Source organism: Clarias gariepinus, chromosome 15, assembly GCF_024256425.1.
Source record: "Clarias gariepinus isolate MV-2021 ecotype Netherlands chromosome 15, CGAR_prim_01v2, whole genome shotgun sequence".
Classification (NCBI taxonomy): domain Eukaryota; kingdom Metazoa; phylum Chordata; class Actinopteri; order Siluriformes; family Clariidae; genus Clarias; species Clarias gariepinus.
Genome location: NC_071114.1, coordinates 28,448,289 through 28,472,919, shown reverse-complemented (window position 1 = coordinate 28,472,919; position 24,631 = coordinate 28,448,289). Strand labels below are relative to the sequence as shown.

Below are 24,631 nucleotides of genomic sequence, written 5' to 3'. Positions count from 1 at the left end.
AACAATTGCATAACGTATAATAACTATGCTATAATCATGCTCAGAAATAATTGTGATGCTATATTTAATAAACCTCAATTAAATATTATATTAGAGTGTGCTCTGTACTAGTTTAATATTCAGGTCTGGTTTAGCTTAGGACTTAGTTTCTTCATTTTTTAAACATTGGACTACGGTTTGGAAGGTCCCAGGTTCAAACCCCACGACGACGTTACCACGGTTGGGCCTTGAGCAAGGCCCTTAACCCTTAACTGCTCAGATTTATAATAAGATGCTTGCCCTGGATAAAGGTGTCAGCCAAATGCCAGAATAAATGTAAATGTAAAAATCAACACTAAACAAGAAATATGGCATATTTTTTTTAACTCTACGATGCATTATGAAGAGGCATGAACCACCAACAAATTCTGTGAATCGCCTACAAACTGTTATAAGTCTAACACACTTCCTGATAAAGGCCCTTCGATTTTCTATACAGGTATCCCCCGACTTACAAACAAGTTCCGTTCCTGGAGCATGTTCATAAGTCAGATTTGTTCTTAAGTCTGACAAAGTTAGTCTTATATGAGTTTGACATGAATATACAATGTAATGGACACCAATCCACTTGACTAAATCTCTGTCCCCTTTCCCTCTGTCCCACACTGCCATCATGTGGCCAATAAATGCAACTGTGTCCAAGAAAATTAATCACGGAAATTAATTCCGTTCCTTCAGGACAGATTTACAAGAGAACCAATTTCTATCATTGAGCTTCCGGACAAATTATTGAAACCGGTGAGGCCGAATCATTTCGCTGAGTTTGTTTAACTATGTTTCAATGGCTATACGCTGCTTAGATGAGAAACAGAATTAACTGATTCTAACATTGCTGTTTAAAAGGCTGTTAAAAAGCTGGACAGCTACGTGCTAAACCTTTACTTTATGTTTTGTCAGGTTTAAAAGACAAAAAAGGTGTAGATTTGGTTTTGATGTAATTTTCCCATTGACCTCCATTTTATTGTAATTGATCCCATTAACTGTGGTTCATGTGGATAGTTTATTTAACATATTTTATCAAAGCTACCCTCATAATATAATAGGATCACTTGATAACGGTTGTGAAATGTCATTCACATTTTAAGGAAATGTTAACTGGAGCATAACTGAATTAATGTGTAATTCATTTTTACACAGTCCACACCAGTATGTGCCAGGTTGCTCTAAATCATTAACACACTGTTTAACGAACGAGTCTTACTTTTTGATATTTTCTTTTTTTTAATTTTGCATAAAGACATAACACACACACAAAAAAAAAATACTTATACTTGTTTATAAGCTTTATATTTAGTAGACAATTATTTAAATGAATTTTATTAGTGCACATTATTATTATTATTTTACTATTACATATAATAATATATAACTACCATTTTATTATTATTATATAGCACAAGTGTGACGCATGCAGATGTGAAGCGATTTCACTACTCACGTCGAAGAAGGCCTTCTCACTGATGTATTTGGGAGCTCCGATGGTCGGGTTGGCGATTATGACTGACTCCACCTCAGCCAGGTCAATGTGGCCGCGGGAGCTGACGTCTTCATCCGTATCGTAATACCGCAGCTGCGCAAACAAGCTACATTAAGTTTCCCTGAACTTACAAAAACACACACACATACACACACATACACACACATACACACACAGCTTGACACTAAAGATTGTGGAAAACACCTGATGTTTTGTTATGTCCAGGACGAACCATCGACGCTTCCAGGCTTTAAGTAATGCACCTCTTTTATACAGGACGCCTTCAAATGACCTGCGAGACAATGACAAGAACAGCGTGCAAGCGTCACTGTGTACTGTAGGAATTTCCAAGAACATTGACGTAAGTGTAAGAGAAATGTTTTTTTTTTTATTTGCATTACCTGTTCTCATCGTTCTTGGGTGTAAACTGATTATAGAGTGTTGCAGCTCGGCGACTCATGCCGTTGGCCGTGCTGGGGCTGCTGTCCTCTCCCAGGCCGCTGTCGGGGAGGTGTAGCATGGAATGGCGCTGATATGCCTGCAGGCTAGAGGTAGGGATCAAGCCTGAGACGGACACGGACTGTTTTCGTAGCTAAAAGCAGATGCAGGAAAGAGAATTACCTAACTGATCACTAAGAAATATTGCAAATCAAGATTGTATGGCTGCTAGTAAATAAATCAGTGACATGAGTAAACCCGGATTACGTGTCATAAATTATGATTAATTTCTACGCTTTCTAATTTTGCTTATTATTAGAAAAGGGTAATGACGAAACACCAAAAAAAAAAAAAAAGCTGGTTTTTATTTATCCACAATAAACAACTGGGGGGGGGGAGCAATGTAGAGCGTATATTATGAAATCGTAATGTCATGTGTGAGCAAATCAGGGAGTGATGGAATATGTGGTGTATCTTTGTGTAAAAAAAAATCTAATGATTATGATATTCATATCAGTATCAAAAACGTTATACAGCACATTCTCAATATAAGAGCTAAGCATTCATGCTTAGTAAAAGAGACAGAGAGAGAGAGAGAGAGAGAGAGAGAGAGAGAGAGAGAGAGAGAATGATACAGAACCACTTACATTGCCCTCTTGTTTGAGGTCCTCCTGTACACTGGCTCGCACTTTCTCTAGAGTAGCATGCCATCGCTCGGGAACCTGACCGAGCTCTCCCTCGAGTCTCTCAATATCCTGCAAACACAAACATTCCGCTAAAAGCCACCCTGTGAACCCCTCTGTCCCACTGGTTCCTCCTCATGCTGTGAAGTTAATCAAAGCAACAGATTAAACCTGACTTACAGCCAGTAGTTTGGTTATGGCGTCAGGCTGGGCGCGGGCTACGCTGCCGTAGCAGGGCCAGACGATCCTCCTCTTGCTGGTGGGGATTGTATCCGGTTCCTCCGAGCTCTCTGTGGACACGGCAAGCATCCTCCAGTCATACGAGGGTCCGGTGGACAGGGTCTCGGCCGTGTAAAACTCCCATTTGGTCAGGTTGGGGATGGAGATCGACGGCTTTAAGACGGACTAAGTAAACAGATGGTTAATTATTAGTTTATTAATAGTTTCAACAGTAGTTATTTGGAAGAAAAAAAACAACTATGTTTGCGTAAGAGTGGAAAAACAAAACCGAGGAACAAAAGAAAAAAGTTTTTACCACTCTGGTTTAATCGTGTTGCAAAAAACAAGACCCCGAAAACATGTGTGCGCTTATCAGAGCAGGACAGAGTCTCTGCCAAAATCACATCATAACACAAAACTGATCCGAACCAGACCATGGTCCTTGAAGATGCTCCTTTCGTTTTTTACTACCATTTACAAAATGGGTCAAAGGACATGTTGTTTTCATTAGGGCTGTTTTTTTGCCAAATATCTCACAAATTAAACAGCATGGTACTGAAATTAGATTGGGATAGCAAATGTTGTTTTTCTAAGTTTTAGAACGAATTATCGTTGCTATTAACACATGGCCAGATGTTTACCTCTGGTGATAAGGAGATTGTTTTTTATATATATAAAATGCACTCATCAGATTGGCCAGTGACTGGATTCAGACAGTTTTTTGCTTGTGACTGAACAAATCTGATCAGTTTTATCCAACGGGTGGCGCAACATATGAAGGTTTATCCTATTATTTAGACATCGCAAGTTCGAGTGTTATACTGAACTCCCAGCAGCCTAACACTCATGATGTCATTATATAATTCCTGCTATCCATTATCACCCAAATGAGGATGGGTTACTTGTTGAGTCTGGTTCCTCTTAAGGTTTCTTACTACTGCCATCTCAGGGAGGTTTTCCTTGCCACCGTCACCCTCGGCTTATTCACTATCATTATTATCATTATTAACCTCATTATTATCTGAAACACATTTTTTCTCACTCATACACACTTCCATAAATTTTCCTTTCACTTTGTAAAGCTGCTTTGAGACAATGACCATTGTTAAAAACACTATATAAATAAAATTTATTAATAATAATAATTTTTTATTTATATAGCGCCTTCCAGAGCTCAAGGACACTTTACAATTTTTACTTTACTTTTAATTGAATTGAGTCTATGGAGCAGATTGTCTGTGCTCTGAGGAAATTTACTTCGATAGCGCTTATCCTCCGAGTGTTTTACACAAACCCCTAACCGCTTGTGAGCAGCAGTTCGGAAGTATGAGTTGGGCTGGAGTGACGTGTCTAAGACAAAACACTATTTGGTCGGTAGCTTAAAAATCCCAAAAAGATGCTTGTGTGATTTGACTGCATGCAGCTACTGCGTCACTGGAACATGTCAAAAGTCTCCTCGTACTAATTTAGGCTGATGTTTTCTTAGGATTTTTTTTTGTTTTGCGTGATTTTAACCTTACTTTCTAACCTGGTTGGTCAGTAGGTTTACAAAAAAAAAAAAAAGCATGTGTTATTAACTAGTGATTTTCTGAAAAGTTTGGAACTCTACTCTGACCAAACCAACACCATCTCTGCAGCTGCATCCTGTAGAAAGTAGTGGTTGCTTGACAAATCAGCAGTTAGAGAAAAAAAAAAAGGTGTAAAAGAATTCTAAGAAATATACTGACAATCCCACTGCAGTCCACAGGGCTGACTGTCTTTATTTTCTTTAATAAAAAAAATAAAAAAAAGGGAAAAAAAATAAAATAGCAGATGTAGAGGAAGCCTTCTTTTGTTGTTCCCATCTACAGTTACTTCATCAGCTCTTGTTTTCACGGAGCTCAGCAGCTCGGGCAAAAAAACAAAGAAAGCTGACTATTTTCAAAGGTCAAATACAGACATGTTTTTTATGCAAGAGTGCAGAGCTATTAATCACGTCTGTAATCTGGGGTGGCAGAACGAAATATTTGGAGAGGATAGTGAAGACAACGTCTAGATGGAGTGTACTGGGGTAAAAGCCTCCGAGGCTGAAGGAAACACATGCAGCGGCCTGTCTTTGTGATCATAAATACACACACACCCAAATCCAATTTCCTCTTACCCTTACCTCTGCCTCTGAAGGGTTGTACAGATAGTTGAAAAAGATTGGACTCCTGCGGTGCATTCGGTTTATATACTCCCAGATACAGATTCCTCTCTTGGCCTGCTTGTCTCCTTTATCCTCAAACAATGTGCCTTTATAGTGGATAAAAACAAAAAACAAAGGGGCGCTTGTTAGAAAAAGGCGTCAGGTGTAACACAAGCAGGTGAAGAGATTAAAACGAGAGATAAGAGATCAGGTACAGATATAAAAACAAGTGTGTGTCATTACAGGCACGCGCTACTCTGGCACATTCTGGGTGGTACAGTGACTGGCATCAAGTGTGGGATTTAAATGTATTTCATGCATGAAAGTTAAACCAAACTAAAAGTGATGAAGCAGCCTTTTTGTTTTTATGCAGCAAAGATCTGGAACTAATTAAATATTAAGTATATTCATTATTACTTGCATTATAGCTATATTAAATCAATTAAAGATGGTTTTGAAACAAACTACAGAAGATGGAACCATACCAGACCCAACACCACCCAAACAACTTTTATTCCCTGGGCTGATCTGACTACAGAAGTCTGTAAAAACTGGTCCAGAACAATCGCTGCACTCGTGTACACAAGTGATGCAAAGTCAGAGACCCTCAATTTCATTGTAAATTACACTTTAAAAAAAAATTCTCCTTATAGATCCAGACTTCTGGGCCACACTAATTTATTACAGACCATGACATATCTAAGCATGGAACCAAAACCAAATAACTCTTCTCATTATTATTTTTGTATTGAGAAACATAGAAAGCATCAGAAACATCAGAAAGCTTGTGTTGTCTTTTTTCCCTTCTATATTGCTGGATTAATGAGAGTCCTTGTATTTTAATGATTTAAATTTTTATACCTGGTACATCATTATATAAAATCTTACAGGATTTTAATAGAGCTTTTTTTCCCCTTTAGTTTTTTGTTCCTAAGCTGTAAAACACTTTAACATTCATGTTAATTATACTGTTCCAGTCAAAAATGTGGACACACCTTCTAATAATTTTTTTTTTGTTTAGTAATTTTTCACATTATAGAGATTTCACAACTATGAAATAACACATATGGCATTAGGCCATTAAGTAACAACAACAGTCAGTTGTTATGTCAAGACACGAAGGTCAGCTGTTCTGGAGTAGTTCTTGCAAGAACAGTATTGTGTCAAGTGCATTTGCAAAACCTATCAAGCACCATGATGAAACTCTTTAAGTACTATCGTGAGAAAACAAGACTAAAACTTACCTCTGCTGCAGAGGAGAGGTTCATTTAAAGTTAGCAGCCTCAGAAATCACCAATTAACAAACAGCACCACAGATTAGAGCCGTTATAAAGCTTAACAGAGCAGAAGTAGCAGATACATCCCTCAATATCAACTGTTGGTAGTAAAAGATCATTGCATATTTTTTGTCTTTAGCATTGTTTTAGAAAGCATACAGTGTAGAAAGAAATAAAAATCAGAAAAACCATGGAATTAGAAGGGCTGTCCAAACTTTTGACTGGTAGTATAAAAAAATGTGCAAAATTCATAATGTTCATTATGGCCTACCACTTGTTCACTCTATTTGGGTGCTAACACCAAAGAGATTGGAAAAAAAATGTAGTTTGTACTCTCCACTTTACTGGTTTGCGTATGTTCCAGTTATGTTGTGCATATGAACATTTTATATTTCTGAACAGCAGAAACAAAGGAAAGAAACTAAAGCATTCCGATTAAATTGCGAGCCACTTTTAGACATGCTACCAAAATCAGAAACAGACATGATTCACGGTGATGCAACATATGTCTGAACAAACAAGGTGGAATTCATGTGACTTATTTTTCAAAAATTAATTCCGCTCGAGGTGTGTTATTACTTCATGCAGGTGGGGCGACGTGTTTGGGGAATTCTATACACTGACTCAAGTTGTTGACTGTTACCATAGAAACAAGAAAATCCTTCGTCTGACTGGTTCGACAAGTGTAACTTAACTACTATTAAAGATGTTGATTCAAAATAAATCAACTGATCATGTATTTTGCACACACACACATATATATATATATATAAAATGCAATACTGTGCAAAAGTCATAAGTTCCCCTTATTTAGTTATAGTAATAAAAATGCTAACAACCTCAGCAGCAACCTCATTTCTCCTCTCGTCTGCTCCAACCACGCAGCATTCTGCACTACCAGTACACTAATCACTGTCCTGATCATCTGTTATCATCTAAATGTTTTTGTCCTTTAATGATTCAGGTCACTTTGTGGCTTAACAAATATTTAAAAAAAAAACTGCTCAGGTAAAATGACTAGACTGAATATGAGAGTCAATACTTTTGCACAGTAATGTATATAACTAAAGAATATTATGCATTATGTTTTAATTAATTAAAATTAATTAATTGATAAATTCAAACATAATGCATAATATTCCTAAGTATTTGTTTTAATAAATGAATAATTTTATTTATTTATAGCTACATTTAAATCTATAAAACTTTTGCACAAGTACACACTCCTCCATGGTAAAGACCTTCTATGCAAGAAAGCTTAAAATTACACAGTTTAAACACTGGAGACTCCTTCCATAAAATGAGTTGTTCAGTATGAAAAGAATAATAAGTAAAGATTATTTTACATAGACTTTAATGTTTATTCACTTTACGCTTATTAGATTTACTTGCAACTTTATTCAACACTAGATGTGCCCACTACTCCAACTTTTAATTTGACTGCACACTCAAGCTCATATTTTCTTAAAAGTTTTTAGGATATAATTAAATAAAAAATTTGCATATCTTCTGTTTCCATTGGCTTTTCTATTGTGATGATACAAAGCCTATATATTACTTTAACACCACTAAAATTTGTCCAGTGGTCTTTATGTGATGTGTGCAAAAAAAAAAAAAAAAAAAAAAACAGCTTGATGTGTTCTCTATTACTCATCTTACGTCCACCTAGTTATTTATTTATTTATTTTTTGCAAATATCTTTAATGTACATACAGGCCAACTTTACAGTTTTATTATATATAGAGAGAGAATAAAATGTGTGCACTCCCCAATATTCCAAAAATTAAGAGTAAAACCTGACACAGTGTGCACATAGCCCAAAAACCTTATCCCCTACAGGACACCATTTTCCCTTTATACACACCGTGCTCGAGCCGCTCGTAGTCCGAGTCCAAGAGGAAGTTCTTGAAGCGATTGGAGACGTAGTGGTACGCCAGAAACTTCAGATAGTACTGATTAAACTCGAATTCCAACGGGTACTGGTTATGAACCTGGAACGAAAGAGTCAACTCAGTGGATTAAACTCTTGGGCAATCGCACTAATCGCTAATCATACAGATGCGCTAACAATGTTATCACATAAGCTAATCATTACAGACAACAAGAGGCTGAGCTGAGTGAGAGAAGACATGATAAATCATCTAGATAAAGGATGTAGAGGGAGAGGTAAAAAAAAAAGAGAAAGAAACTGCTGCAAGACCGACAACAACGAGGGCCGCCATCCAATTGTCAGCTGGGACCAACTTCGCTCTAGTTCTCACATTTTGGACCATCTGTGTTTGTTGGCGAAAACAACAGCTGCCTGTGGGATGAGGCAGTTCTATTTTCAGACGCTTTCTGCCATACTTCTTTGTGCAGGTCACTCTGGATGTCCGAGCCTCGGGTTTCGTCACCCTCGCTGGGAAACGAGCGTGGATGGAGCAAGAGGCTGGGAGTGGTGCTGAGGTTACAGGCGGGACTAAGAGGAGTCTTCGAGCTGTTCCTGCACATTAACAGATCTCCAGATAGCTTTTTGTTTAAAAAACGCACTGGCCGGAAGAGAGCGAGCTTGAACCTCCTGAACTGAGCGCAGATGTAAAGCTGATATAAAAGCTATGACGACAGAAGACGCCCAGTAGGAAGTGGCTGTATTTGGGAGGGTTGGAAGCTGTGAATGAAAAACTGGCATTCCTTGCATGCCATTGTATCCATATGATGTCAAAATGATACAAGTACTATATATCCTGGCATCTTAAGGAAGTAATGTATATAAAGACGAATGCTAATCTTTATTTTATTATATTTTTATTTCTTAGCTCGAGCTGCACTGGCATTGTGCAGCAAAGCCTTAAATTAAGTCCTAAATGGGGGAAAAACTAATCATGTAATTGAACACAAGGATACGTATGCTGCTTAAGAATACTATTGAAGGGCAACCAGGCTGAGGTGATGACATGGAACGAAGCAGAACGATCGTTCCACAGCAGTTATTTCAGGATTTTTCCACTTGCTCACAAAGCCGGGCCTTTTCACTTGCCTGGTGCACGCAGTCGAGGAACTGCAGGAAGACGGGTGCAAAGCCACTGCCCTGGCTGCTTGGGGTCAGGTTGCTGCGCTGGCTGAACTTGTGTCCGAACGACAGCCATTCCTTCTCCACCAGGACCTGGAAGCCCTCCAACGTCCGGTAGAACGGGTCACTAAGCAGCTGCACCAGAGACACCACCTGAGCGAGAAACCGAACACAGTCGAGAGCATGATTTAGTGCTTTCTACTCGTGCACAACCAAATAGGAACTAGTTGTACTTGTTAAATCATTCATGGAACAAATTAACATTGCTTATTTATCTTATCTGATTTGGCCTCAATAAAAGATTTTTATATTTCAATGATACTGATTACACCATAGCAAATTGATCATAATAATATGACAAAATCAAAAGGACATGTTTGAGGATTTTATCAATGCACCAGTCAGACTGCTCTGATTTTACTTCTAATCATTCTTCTATATTCCATGTTTTTTCTGTCCATAGACCATCCATCTGAAACTGTGGATCCTAAACCATCAATGATGGAAAGAATGTAGTCATTTTGTAAAATGCCCAAATGTTCTCTTTACTCTGTTTGGTGAGGACCAAATGGCTGTATGGAATTTTGTTATTTTACCACTCCTCCCAGTCGGATATGCTTGCTGTCATCTGGAAGAGTCGAGAACAAACCTACAAGAACATGCGGTTCTGTTCCCCCCCAAACAGAATGGGCAAGCGGACAGAGCGAGAGAGAGTGAGAGAGAGAGAGAGAGAGAGAGAGAGAGACAGAGCACATGGGGCCTATTTAATCAGAACAAGACTGCGGATAGAGAATGGAAGAATGGAGAAAAAGAGAGAAAAAAAAGAAAGGCAGAGTGAGGTGGACAGCAAGAAATTAATATAGAAAGAATGAGATGGAAAGACAGAGAGTGGAAGATAAACAGGCTAAGAGAGCGTGAGACAGCCAGTCATACAGATTTTTTTTTTTAAAAGAGATCGACAGCAAGAAAGAGTGTGAGAGAAAGAGAGACAGGTGGAAAAATCTGACAAAAAAAAAAAGAACAGAAAAAGTAAATAAAAAATAAGAGTAGAGAGACAGGGTGTGGCGAGGAAGAAAGCAACAGGAGAAGAGGAGGTGGTCAAAAAAAATCACAGAGAGAAAAACACCAAGAGAACAATGGAGAAATAGAAAAACAGAGTAAAAGAAACAGAAATGAAGCAAAAGATAAGACAGCTTGAAAGAAAGAAAAACATGTCTGTCTGTATGACTCTGTATGTTTGTCCTTAATGAAGCTTGCCAGTCAAAAGGTTAAAAGGTAAGACTGCACTACAGTATAAATGAGATTGTTGAATAGAAGAGACATTGTGAGCAGTTTTGTGCCTGATTATGTCACAGCAGGTAAAAAGGAAAATATCTCTTTCACCCTCAAGATGGGCGTGGCTGTACATGTCACTCAAAAGAGACGATCAACACGATAGTTTACTGTAAAAACACAGAGTACGCTGAAGACACAGAAACGACCGTAATGCACCTACACCAAACAGAAACGAACCAAGAAGCCAAGGACACTGTGTATGGACAGATCAAAGTAGGTTTTTTTTTCTTCCTGCAGGAAGTTTAAAACCAGTTTGTCTCATATGTTCTGAAAACGTGGTGCTAATAAGACGCAGGCATGTAAAACGCAACTATGAGATAAAACACGGGGCGTAAGAGCAAAACATATCCGCAGCAATCTGAGCTGATGGCACAGTGTGATGCACGAAAATAAAAACGTTGAGTAAAAGTGACGTTATGGACTGTTATGTGCTGCTATGTTATGTGATGTTATGAACAGTTATGTGCAGTTATGTGCTGGATTTAACAATCTACTTTAAACAGGAAGTATTTTTGGCTGATGATGAAAGAACTTTTAATACACACAACCTTACAAACTAATAAGTTTTAATTTATAACACAATAAATGTTATTTCTTTGTAATAACAGGTTAGACAGAGAGTTCTGCCGGACAGACAGACAGACAGACAGACAGACATGTACTGTACGTGGGCTTAAACCTAAAATAATAATATCACTGATTACATAAATCTTTTAGATTCAACATTTATCTATTTCTAAAAACTCTTTATCTGCCAACGACAGAACTAAAGCTAGTAAATAGAAAAGAGATGGACGATACCACTGATGCTCATCATTTCATTTCACACTCCATGACCATCCAGACTGCTGCTGTTTGCGTATTACACACACTGCACATGCCATATACTTTATACAGTTTATTTATACAAATTCATAATGTTAGACTTTTTTTATTTTACATCTTTCTACTTTATTTTATTGTAAGAAATTGGTATATATTGTAGATTTTATATTTTACATACTTTTCTATTGGCATTTCTATAAGCAATTTACTCCATATCATACTGTGTATGGGTGTGCATGTGACAAAAATTTTAATTTGAGAGAGAGAGAGAGAGAGGCAGCTATAAAAATAAAGACAGAGAGAAAGCCGTACATGCTCTGGTGCCAGCATGTGTTCGGCATGGGCGTGCTCTCTTTCACCCTCACACACTTTACGAGCCCAGGGGAAGACAGGTGTGAGGACACTTATCACCCTCGGCTAAAACGTCGCACATTATCTCATCCTGTGGGAATGTGAGAGACCTGGTTTAAACGGCAGCACGGCATGAAAACACCTTCGATGCGGTTGGTACATTTCGATCTTCGCTGCAGGAGACGGCGGTGCCGGGGCGCGAGAACTCGAGTGATAAAGGTGTGAGGTATAATAAAGTGATAAAGGTATGAGGACGGAATCTCACCTGTGTCGTGATGTCCCAGCCGTCCTCCAGACTCAGCAACGCTGAGGATCCGCTGTCCAACAGCTCCACCAGGATGAGGGCCAGCTGGAGCAGCTTGTGCAGCTGTTAGACAGAGATACACACACAAACACACACACACAAACACATCAGCAGAACACCAGGTTTAATCTCAGACTCTAAGTTTAGTGGTTCCTGTGCATTTACTGTCAGGCCGAGCGAGGTACAGGCCGGGTTCACTGCTGACTAAGCTTTATGAGCTTGCCTGGCAAACAGCCTCACAGATAATATTGTTCTGGTGTACGAGGGGTGAGGGGGGGGTTTTAGGGCGAGGGCAAAATAGGGGGGCACGGTTCTTAGCGCGGTAAGTTCCCATCTTTGTGTCGGATCGGTTCCCAGGGGAAGGCAAACCAGAGGAAACGCTTTGTAAAGAGGGGTCAAAGTCACGGCACCGGAAAAGAGTCCGTTCTCACAGGAACGGCGAGAGCATGACACCGGCGGAGCATTAAGTTAAGACGCAATCAGCACCGTCTGCTTGACACTGACTCTCTGTCCCATCAGGCACTGAGGTGAGATGTCAGTAGACAATGCTAAAAATACTGACACTATAAACAAAACTCAATGTTCATACTTTGAGGTTCACAAAGGATTCAGGTCCAATCCCTGAAACAGGAGGCACACAAGGAATACTCCCTGGATAGGGTGCCGTGTACTGTATGTGCATGCACCAAAGTGCAGACTATACTAACCCACTCATGGTCTAGCCCATGAGCTTACACCGAGTTGTCTAAGCTTACACCGAAGTGATAGATCAAACTCACCTGCAGCATCCATTCGCTCTCCTCCAGTGCTTTCAGGAACGATTCGTTCGGGTCGGTAGACGTGGCACTGGGAGCGCACGCCCTCAGCAGTTTTTTGAAGGAGGCCTTGGTCTGCCGCGTGTCCGCAAACTCCACCGGCACCAGCTCACAGTTTAGCATGGAGTCTTGTTTAAAGCCCTGAAAAAAAAAAAAGCCAGAGCTCAGGCTTGGTGTAATACTGGTTGTGCGCAGGTTTACACTGTCAGAGGTTCTGTCTTGTTGAAATCTTTGCTTCACACTGGCAGTTTTTAGATGCTTAAAATTGATATACAGCAAAAAGTCTTAGTAGTCGCTGCTAAACATAAAACAGGCTTTAATTAAAGCAAGATACAAACTTTTCAATGGTGCGGATAATGTTGGGTAATAACTTTTCATGCTCAGTGGATCATAAAAAATAAAATGACCTCAATTTACAATTTACAGAGCATGAAAAAAACAAACCAAAAAAAAAAAAAAAAACACAACCAGACCAAAAAAAAAAAAAAAGCCAAGAACTTACTCTGCACAACTCATGATGTGAATATTAATGTATGTGTAATCATTAAGCCAAAAAAAACGAAATAAAAGATTAATTTTTCGATGCGCACACAAGACTGACAAATGCTTTCTCCTCATGTTCCAAATGCAACAGTTTTATCCAAAAAAGGAGACCTGTATTGATAAATTAGCTCTCTCTATAAGCAGATAATAGTCTGATATCAGTTAGCAGATGTATTACCAGCTGCATTTATTTAAAGGCCAAAATCGATGAGATCCAATTCAGTGTTGCGGAACGCTATTAAACAGCAAGTGTTAGCTGACATCTCATTTTAAAACATAAAACTGAAATCCCGAAGGAAGGTTTTCGGACTTTATCAGAGCTTCTTGTGGAAACGTTTGTAGTAAAATATATGTGTGCGATATTCTCTGTGATAAAAGTTGTTGCATCAGAATGGAGATGAACGCGGTAAATACGGGAGGTTTTTATAACTGCTTTTCTTTTCCTTTGAACCCGCATGTCTCCTGCTACACATTCTGGCACGATGAATCACAGACTCCTTTAATAGGTTGTTTGCTATTCTAGCCTACAGTATATACAGAGAAAATAGGGCTTTATAGTGGCTCTCTGGCGACTGTTTATTTTTAATTAAGTAAATAGCTTATTTCTTCATTTAAATGGTTGTGGTTTTCACCATTGTACCAAAATTAGAAAATTTTAAACCTGCTGTTGATGCTTCATTGAAATTCTGTCAATCTATTTTTAAAATTGCATAGGTCAGCCATAACACTGAAAACATTAAAAGTCACCTACTGTACTGTATGTTTTGAGTTCCCCCTTATGCCATCAAATTAGTTCTGGCTCTACAGGGCCTCTGGAGGACCAGGACTTTGGTAGCTAATCCTTTGGGTACTGTGAGTTGTGGGATGGGGCCTCCATGGATCAGACTTGGCACATCCCATGGGTGCTTGATTGCATTGGGATCTAAGGAATTTGAAGGCCGGGTCAGTGGCCCTTGGGTTCATTGCTTGCTGGGCCCCGTGCACGGTGAACTGTGGTCCACTGATCAGCATGGACTTTTTCAAAGATTTGTGCTGCATTGGTGTTTATGTTGGATCAGACAGAATAGGCTGGTCCTCGGTCCTGTGGGCATTGGGGGTGGGGGGGTTATGGGGGGGGCATGGTGATGGTCCTGTCACCAGTTTACATTTATATTTGGCAGACACTCTCATCCACTGCTTTCAATGTTTCATCATTTTCTTACACTGCTTCACTAAGTTACTAACTCTCAGTTTAACTCTCGGTCAAACACAACAAAAACAATTCTTTAGTCGTTATTAGTCATCGCTTACAGATTGCCAGTCATTTGGCTCTATGAACATTTAGGCAAAGTTCATTTCACCACCTACGGTACGTTCCATAACAGAAAACAGTCCACTGTAGATGCGCGTCTTCTACGATCCCTGAGAATTGATGTTGAAATCAGTTGAGCAGCGCTGGAGGATCAGATGGAACGTGGGGAAGTGCGGGCTGTGACGAGAGCTTTGAGGTAAGAAGGTGTTGGGTCGTTTTTCAGTTTGCAGACAAGCATCAGTGTTTTGAATTATATGCAGGCAGCTACAGGAAACCAGTGGAGGGAGCAGGGAGGTGTGAGAGAACTAAAGAAAACTTACTTCACTAGTATATAATTGATAATGTTAGTGCGTTGATGTTATGGCTAATCGGTGCACAATGCACAAAAATGACTAAATATGCTGACCATTAATAGTCAAAAACATTCCTCCGATGTCAAAGACATGGCCTTGGATGAGAATACAAACACAGATGACTTAAATCGCCCCTTGGAACAGCACTTACCCCCATCTGAATAAATCTTTATCACATCAGCACATACCCTGAGGTGAGACTTTTCTCCAAAGATGTAGAGAGCCGCTTGGTGCTTGAGGAGCTGCGTCTGGAGGCTTTCGCTACCTGCAGGGGACGTCAGATCTTTGCCCGCCAGCCGTGACCCTACGTCGGCCGGTGAGAGGTGCTGGCTGAACCTGTTGCTGGAGCGCAGACTCGCCCACACGCCTTTCATCAAAAGCGATATCAGTCAAAGACAAATGAAAAAAAAACAAAACATCTTTAATAACAAAAAATATATGTATATAATGACAAACGCTGCAGGAGTAGGTAAGACCAAGTTGCTTTGTTTGTTCTAACTTCGTTAGATCAAGGCAATGATATTGAATGCAATTTCCACCTCCTTACTCTGAGATTTGGCTCCCTGTGCTAGAAACTGAATTCTGTTTCACCCTACGCAATAAACGATCTCCCATCTGTTCTGCAAGGTTAGCGTGAATACCAAAACACACAAACTGCTGTCCTCAGCTGGAATGTCCCAGCAATCATAAACCAGAAAACCACAGAACACTGTTCCTGAGTCAGGCCAGACCTGTTCCTACACACCACAAATCAACCTTAGTGCACACTTATAGAGGGGAACTGAGGACATCGGTGAGGTTTGTGGTGGAGCTGAGATGACAGGAGGAACTCGGGGTTACAGAAAGTAGACCAAGACCTGACAGTGAGAAATGTGTTATGAGAAAAATTTGTGTGTGTGGGAAAAAAAAAAAAAAAAAAAAAAAAAGATTAGTTAGATTAGTTAAAGCGGAACGATACCTTGATTTTGGAGTCTCCCTTTAGCTTGGTTTGTGTGAGTGAAAAGTTTGTCCTTGTATCCAAGTACTGGTAGATTAAAGATGCGAGAAAAGAGATGGAGAGAGAGAAGGACAGAAAAATCGTATCAGATAGAGATGGAGAAAAATCAAACACTACACACAAACCTACAATTCCCCTTTTTACTTTCTATTAAGAATGAAACATCCCTTGGAGCTGCTGGGAAATGAAGCTCAACATTTACTGGTCACTTTTATATATCTGTAAGTATAAGTATATAGTATAAGTATATCTGTACACCTGCTCGCCCGTGCAATTCGGTACGTTTACATGATCTTGTGTTAGACTTAAACTGGACCTTTAAAATTAATGTGAGCATGTTAGCCTGACTAAAGTCGAACTTTTCAGAGTCACATGCGTGGCATGAGTTCCATGCTTATTGTTGTTGATCACGTGCACGTCTTTATGGCTACAACATATATAAATATATTAAATATTTATATAAAATTTATATAAAATTGTCCCATATAGTGTATAATATCTACTTATAGAAAGTCACACTGTTCTCCAAAAGGGGTTCCATGAACATGAAAATGAGATCAGCGTTCTTGACAGAGCTGCAGCAGTTACGTAAAGCAAGCAGGTAAACATGGACCAGAAGCTCATGTATGTTTGCATCACAGTGTGAAATCCATGCGATGAAGAAGTGAAGAAGTTCTGAGAAAGAAATTAGTGCTAAGTAAGAATATTACATTTGTAAAGTAATGTACAAGTTGGAACTAATTTTTCCTGGAAGAGGAACCCATGAAGTAGTGAGGCTCTGTTGGAGTACCTTGATGAAAAACTTCGTAAAAGCTTTTGTCAAAAAAAACGAGAACTACGTACTTTGATCATGTACTTTCACACACTTTTTTTTTTATTAATATTACAACTTTCTGGTGCTCCTACATGTACAGTTTATTAAATTTCCACCTGTATATACAATCATTCTGTACATAGAAACAGTATATTCTTGTTATTTTGCAATATATTACCTCGTTAATGCAGCTTAATTTGCAGGTCACAGATTTTGACCTGATGACACAGTTTATCAGTGTGTATCATATAATTTATGACAGGGTTTTTGTTAACAGTTTTAACTTTTTTCTCATTGTGATTTTTTTATTGCTTGTATCTTGTTGTATAATCTGTGAACTGGCTGCTGGAACATTAGCATTTTCCTTAAACTTTGCCGTTTATATTATATTTTGTGCTACATTAGATCCTGTCTAATGGCGAGATATTTATTTTACCATATATAGTTATATATTTATTAGGTTTTGAATTTTTTGGGGATGATCATTGGTCCATAAACGTCTAGGGTTAAGAAAAAAATATATATATAAAATGTCAACTTTAGATGTATTGTTTTTTTTTCAATTATATGATTACTGTGTATATTCATTATACAGTCTTCATAAGAATACAACTAGAGATTATGGGGAAATATGTACACACTATTGAAAAACACAAAAATCAGCTTCTACTGTAAATGCTGAAGTGACAAGTATTTAGTGTGACCTTCCCTTGCACTTGGTATGTCCAGCACTCTGGAAACTCTGAAAAACAGGAGTGAAACAGCAAAAACAGTCAACAAAATCTGATGAGACATTCTCAGACTTTGTTTTCGAAGTGGTTTCTTGGCGGCTATCCGTCCACAAAGGCCATTCCTGATCAAACTTCTTTGGACTGTGGAAGGATCAACTTGGCATCCAGATGAAGCTGCCAGATACTGAGCCAGGTCCTTTCTGGACCTCTTTCAGTCTCTCAAAGTAAAAACTTAATCTTAAATGTCTGATTTCTCCAGTTTCGCATTTGCGAAGGGAGGGGGGGGGGCTTTGGTGGTTGGGGGTCACACTAAATACTTGTCAGTTTAGCCTATGAAAGATGTTTTATTTTTTTTTAACACTTCTGTGATTTTAATACCGTGCACATATAGAGATTGTACAATAAATATATACGATGATCATAGCACTACAAAAAATCAAAAATGCAATGGTAGCATAAGACTTTAGCACAGTACTGTGAGTGAGTTTTGGATCCAAGTGGCTTTTTTTCTCAATTTTTGTTTAAAAAAAAAAAATTGTCAGATAAAACAAAGAAATTAAGTTGGCAGAAAAAAACATTATTTAAAACCGTCCAGGCTACACAGTGTCAACATTAAAGGTCCTATATTTTACATTTAATTGAACCTAAGACCTTCTGATCAGTAGTCCAATGCCTTAACCACTGAGCTACCCCTTGGAAGAGCTGTGCTATAATACTTTAATCTGCAATACTCTCAGATGCATTTTTTTCACTCCTTTATCTCCTTTTATATTTCACTCCTTCAAATGTGGTGTTTTAACGTCAATGTACAGTTAATGAGCTACTGCTGAACCACGCCCCTGTAGAGAACAGCAAAGGTGAGAAACAATCTAAGGGAGGGGCTCTTCCTATATGAGGTCATTTTTTCGGGCGGGGGGGTCTAAATGGCTTTTTTAAGGCCTGGCTGAGACAAAAATGAAAACGTGACAAAAGGCAGGGAAGGTCTGTTTCTGTTTGCAGACGCACCCTGGAGACCCATCAAAACGACTAAAAAGAAAATTTGACTCTACTTTAATCATTATGATTGTTTATAACATGGATGAAAATAGTGCTCAGAAGAAGGAACAGAACTCAAGTGCCATACATATGACCTTGTTTGTCTTTTCTTTTATTACTTAAGTAGAACTCCGTGGTCCAGCCTCACAGCCGCCATCCCTGATCGATGTTTTTCGCATTATTCCCACTCCGTCTCGAGCTGCCTCTTCTCGGCACCGGTCAGCGAGCGCTGATGTTTTGTGACATCGCGCTAATTGACTCGATTTGACATTTATGAAAAGTTCAAGACATCGGCATTGGCTCTTTGTAACTGGACCGTGCTCTAAATGGTTGCACCTGCTGATGAAGCAATGGTACACATTCCTCCAAGAAAGGAAAGCATGGAGTTTGGGCGCCGATGTCTGAGTCATGACTTGCTGCAGCCATATTTAAACTAAATTACAAGCCTGCTGGCGTGAATCTATTGTTTGGAGGTCACTCCCTTTCACTCCCAATTTCACTCTAAATGACTCATTTAAAGAAAAGAAAAGAAAACGCTCTCGCAAGAAGATGACTGCGCCGTTTTGTCTATTGGATAACACAATGCTTGGTTTTTTTATTTTTTAGAATTAGTCCTATAGGTGCAGCAGCTCTGCCAGTCAATCTGGTTTTACAATAAAAAAAACCAAGTATAGCGTCATTTATATGGTGATTAATTTTTTCCTAAGAAGAAAACTTCCATTTTTGGAAGGAGTCTCCCAGGTCCTGTTAAAGTCTTCGTTATGGGCTGTGTCTTATTAACTTTGTCATCTTATTGTAGCATAAAGGGAATGAATAATTTCACCGTCTTGTTGTTGATTATTTTCCTGTAGCTGCATTTCATTCCTTATTTCTAAAACTGTGCTCATCAGCATCATGCTGAGATGTCACAGCAGGTCAAAATCAACACAGTGTGCATGAAAACCAGTGTGTGTGCAACCACCAAACCCTGTGCAACCCTCCTTTGAGCTAAAAGTAGAAGATTTTGACACACTCACCTCCTCTGGTAAAACTGTTGGAGAAAGAAATATCCAAGTGGACAGGAACCATCTTTGTCATTCTCGAGGTCCTTCTTTCAGTTGCTGCAGAAGAGATTTAATTTGTTGGGATGGATCTACAAGACTCATGAGAGCAAGCACTTATGTCTACTGTAATATTAATATTAGAATAGCCCAAGTGGATAAAATGAGTCCTGGGGCTCCCTGGCGTGTTTATCAGCAATTCGACTGTAGTCTTAAGTGCAGTTACGCTTTTACTTATATGCATATAATCTGGACCTAATCCTACATGAAATGAGGCGGGTCTCTGTAAGGAGGGGGGGGGGGGGGTGAAGAAAAAAAAACTTTTCTATTTCTGTAGGCATCATTTTGAAACCAAAAGTACAAGAAAGTTTTATTTACCTATTTATTTCTTTAGTTTTCACTTCATCAGTTTGATATGTCTTGAGTCATCTCAAAGTATAGCAGCTAAAATAAATAATTACCCGCCTACATGCTTGTGTGTTAAATCCCTCAGCACACAGTAGGCTTTAATCTAGGGCTTTATTTTCACTTTCCCATCTCATAACATCTCTTTTCTTTTCCAGGAATAGTCTGGCTCCTATTCATGCTTGAAGTCGGTCTCTAAGATATTTTACAATTAAGGAATTTTGGGTAAATTCGAGCTCTTCAGGCAAAACATCCTATGCCTTTGTTTTGGAAAAAGAACAAAAGACCTTTCTTCGAAAAGAAATAAAAATTTTAATGAATAAAATGAAAATATAATCTAAGAAAAATAACATGTATATTACATTTTCTTTTTATCAAAAATAGTGTGCCGACGTTTCTGCTTTTTTTTTTAAACTCATATTTTTTCTCAGGCCTGTTCATTAAAACATTAGTATTATACTGATGGTGGGTGAATCGGTCCACTGTGTAAACCCTGCTCCAGCACCAGGGGTGTGTTTTGCACTACAGTAATATTAAGTTTATAGAATTAAGTGAGACAAATATAAAACAGGTATATTTTACTTTGAACTGCATAACAGCATACAACATTGTTACAGTTAGGTATAAGACAAAAATTCTTCTTTTAAAATTTTTTAATAGTGTCTACTGTCTCATTGAAAATGATACAGAATCCTTGTAGCTGTAAGAAATTACAGGACTTTTCCTGGTTTTACCTTAAGCAAGAGTCAACATAAAAATGTTTGGATGTTGTCTTAAAAAACCTAGTCCTTTCAGCTGAATTGAACTGTTCTGGTTTTGGCTTCAGCAAAATTCTACTGTAAATGATATCCTCCATGTTCAAGGATCCTCTAAGTCTTTGTTCAACAAAAAACACTGCTAAGCCATTGAGTCGTTCCTGGGACATTGTGGACCGCAGATAAGCTTTAATTTGCTTTAAAGTGGAGAAGCTTCTCTCTTCTGAAGCAACAGTCATAAGCAATGTCAACTGTAAACACAAGGCAGTGATTAAATTGTCATGAAGCTCCAAGAGATTCTCCTTGCAGATGTAATCTAACATCTCTACAGGTATAGAAATGTGATCTGAAAAAACATGAATAGCTGTCCAGTCTTCTTTAGGCTTCTTTTCTTTAGTTTTCGATCGTTTCTATGTGTCTGGGCGTACGTTAATAAATAATGTCAAAAGTAATCATTAAATGAGTTAACCATTTGTGGCCAGTAGGGGGCGGTCCAAGCCCGCGGGGCCCCACGCAATTGCATGCTTTGCGTGGTGGGTAAACCATGCTACTGCTTAGCATAACCCAAAGATTCTTGATGGGGTTAAGGTGTGGACTCAGTGGTGGCCGATCCGTGTGTGAAAAAGATGTCTCATCCTCCCTGAACCACTCTTTCACAATTTGAGTCTGATGAATCCCGGAATATGGCCGTGCAACCTGGGAAGAAAAGTCCACTAATGGAAAATCCTGGTCGTTCAGTATATTCGTGTCATCAGCTGACCTCGTTTTTTGGGGGCTGCATAACATTCTTGACACAACATAACACTGCCCTTACAGGCTTATACAGTAGGCGCTAGGAATGATGCGTGCATCACTTAATCTGCCTCGCTTCTCATCCTGATGCACCATCATCACTCTGGAAGAGGGTAAATGTCTGATCAGACCACATGACCTTTTTTCAACGTTCCACACTCTATTCTTTATGCTTCCTAGTTAAGCTGAAGCCTTTTTCCTAATTAGCCTCAGTGTGGTTTACCTTTTTTAAGGTTACACAGCTGTTTAGTCCTAATCCCTTGTGTTAATAGAAAAGAGCGAGTGTGACAAAGTTACCAGAAAAACTCATATTCTGCAGCAAGCTCAGTGAAACCCACCAGCTGTTTTTTTATAAAATTGCACAAATCTGTGTCCAAAACTCCTGATTTCAAGCAATGAGTTTTCACTCAAAATATTTATTTTATTACTCCTTATTTCTCTTTATAGAAGTTTCATTTATGCAGAAATGCTTCTAAAAGCATTTTTTGCTTATGCAATATTTTTGTATGTGCCCAAGACTTTTGCACAGTACTATAAGTAAAACAGCGGTTAGGTTTTACTGAACTTGCTGGAGAAATAAAAGTTCGTCTGGTAACTTTGTCACACTCGCTCCATTCCATTTTTATGCAAATCCTAAGGGCGTACATTAGGTTTTTTGTTTCCATCTGTCTGTCTTGTACTATTTTTTTTCTTTACAGCCATGCATATCTTCTCCTGTAATGTTATTTATTTATTAATTTTCAAGTTATATATATATAAATACTGACTCATTTTGTACATAATTATGCAGATATGATAAACATATATAACACAATTGGTACAGAATATAATATGGTGCCTAAGAATTTTGCACAGTACTGTATATATATTTGATTTGACTTCACTGAGCGGTTCCATGATCTCCCATCACACTCAATGAGGATGCTATTAGGACTACATTATCTCCTCAAAGATGACCTTCCAAGTTCTAATGATGCATTTTACAGTTTTGAACCCAATTTTAGTAGTTTCAGCAAATCTCCTTAGCTGTTTTCTTCGCTTGTTGCAGGACAATTACTGTATTTTGACTCTTCTGAAACAGAATAACATCTTTGCCAGGACCACAGGATATGGTTTCTGACATGGGTGTGTAAGAAACAAGATGCTACTCACTGCATCAGTTAAAGTTTAAATAACTTGTTGCCAGTTGAAACACATTAATCACTGCAGTAATTATCCAATGAACGGCTCTTAAATATTTGCTTAGTTAAATCCAGGTGGTGGCTTTGTTTTTTTTGGCCGGGCATTATACCGCAACTAACCATTTAAAGGCAACTTCAGTTATCTTAGTTGTTACTGAAATGTTTTAAAGTCCTCTGGTTTACATTAACAAAAGACTAAACTGAAAGATTGATTAATGAGGCCCATTATGTTTGAGGCGCTTTGCTGATGATGCAGGTCGTTCTCTCTGAATGAGCTAAGCACTAAGATGGATTCTAGGTGACCTTTATGTGTCCTGTTCCTCTTATGTAAGTGCACACATTGTGCTCGAGTTCCTCTGCAGCTCAGACCCACAAATATAAATAACAAATTGGGCAATGAGAGGAAGGAGCCTGAGATAAGATTGGATGAAATAGAGACAACTGAAGGGGCCAAAAACAAGTGCAAACATCTCAGAGCTTGGGGCTTATCATAAAAAAATAAATAATAATAATAAAAAAACAACAACGGATTGGTGGTTCTGAGAGAGAGAGAGAGAAAGAGGGAGAGAGAGAGAAAGAGAGAAATACCTGGAGAAAAGCCGATGAGGGAGCGGTTGGAGAGTGTGTTGCTGCCGTTGGATTTGAAGTAGATGGGGATTGAGCTGAGGATGGCCTGCAGGTACTTCTCCTGTTCCAGACTACTGGACGACTCGGATGAAGAGACGGGAGCTAGAGACGGAAAGATAAGAAAAGACGATGGCATGGAGGGGAAAACAGAGATGAAAGAACAAAGCGGGAGAAAAAGAATAACAAGAATGTGATGTAGATAAAAAGAAAGATGGAAAAAAAGCAAAAGCGTGTGTCAAAAAACATTGATATTAGGTCAAGGTTTCTTCTCTTTTCTTGCTTTTACAGACAGTTCGCTGACAGATGTCTTAGATTATGACAAAAGATCTATGCAATGCTTATGAATGCCAAGTGTAGGTAGTGTACACTTCACATTAGGCCACTTCATTAGTGTGGATGCAGAGATTTGTATACTTTTGTAACAGATCACAGGTTTTTCATATAATTCTGTGTGCAATGCTTATGAATGACCAATGAATCCCCCCTTGAAATTAAATCCTTTAGCACTGCTTTATAAAAGACCTGTGCAATGCTTATGAATGTGTAAATTAATTCGCCATGTTGCTTGTCACTGTGTTAAATTTTGGTGTAATAGATAAGATTTTTAGAGCCATTATTCCAAAATATTTATGCCATACGTATAAATATGATAGGAACAAACAATGTTCACCCACTCACAAAAGTGAGTACACCTGTTATGACTTTTATAGGGTGTACTTACTTTGGTTGCCAGCTATTTTGACAATAACACCTGTATATTGAGTTATTTTCAGAGGAGAGTAAATCTGTACTGCTATACAAGCTGCACATTGACTACTCCAATTTTCATTTCTATAGTATTGTTACTTAAGAACATATAATAAAGTGGTTGCTGAAATGTCAGGGGTGTACTTACTTTTGTGAGAATTTTTTCAGTATGAGTCACATGCCAGCATTTAGGGAGAGTGTTTTGTCAGAGCTTGAGTTTAAAAAAAAAATGCTCCTTAATGGTGTAATAGCAGAATATTTTCTGGATCATGTCCTGGGTTCTAAAAAAAGTATTATATAATCTCTCTAATATTGTTTTATAATTTTTTTAATGCTTAGAA

General features: G+C 38.6%; 1 protein-coding gene across 2 annotated transcripts in view; it reads right to left on the bottom strand.

Annotated features, from left to right (window-relative positions):
* sbf2 (SET binding factor 2) overlaps positions 1-24,631 on the bottom strand; it is a 138,207-nt gene that overhangs the window by 2,905 nt on the left and 110,671 nt on the right. The window contains exons 28-41 of one of the 2 annotated variants that reach the window (XM_053513038.1): positions 23,505-23,645; positions 19,760-19,843; positions 16,125-16,190; positions 15,355-15,533; positions 12,944-13,120; positions 12,126-12,227; positions 9,317-9,502; positions 8,165-8,291; positions 5,003-5,130; positions 2,818-3,042; positions 2,602-2,709; positions 1,918-2,108; positions 1,721-1,808; positions 1,478-1,609 (exon numbers count right to left, since the gene is read on the bottom strand). In XM_053513038.1, the coding sequence (XP_053369013.1) occupies positions 1,478-1,609; positions 1,721-1,808; positions 1,918-2,108; positions 2,602-2,709; positions 2,818-3,042; positions 5,003-5,130; positions 8,165-8,291; positions 9,317-9,502; positions 12,126-12,227; positions 12,944-13,120; positions 15,355-15,533; positions 16,125-16,190; positions 19,760-19,843; positions 23,505-23,645 (1,934 nt within the window). The remainder of the gene's footprint in view (positions 1-1,477; positions 1,610-1,720; positions 1,809-1,917; positions 2,109-2,601; positions 2,710-2,817; positions 3,043-5,002; positions 5,131-8,164; positions 8,292-9,316; positions 9,503-12,125; positions 12,228-12,943; positions 13,121-15,354; positions 15,534-16,124; positions 16,191-19,759; positions 19,844-23,504; positions 23,646-24,631) is intronic. The other variant, XM_053513039.1, reaches the window with a different exon arrangement.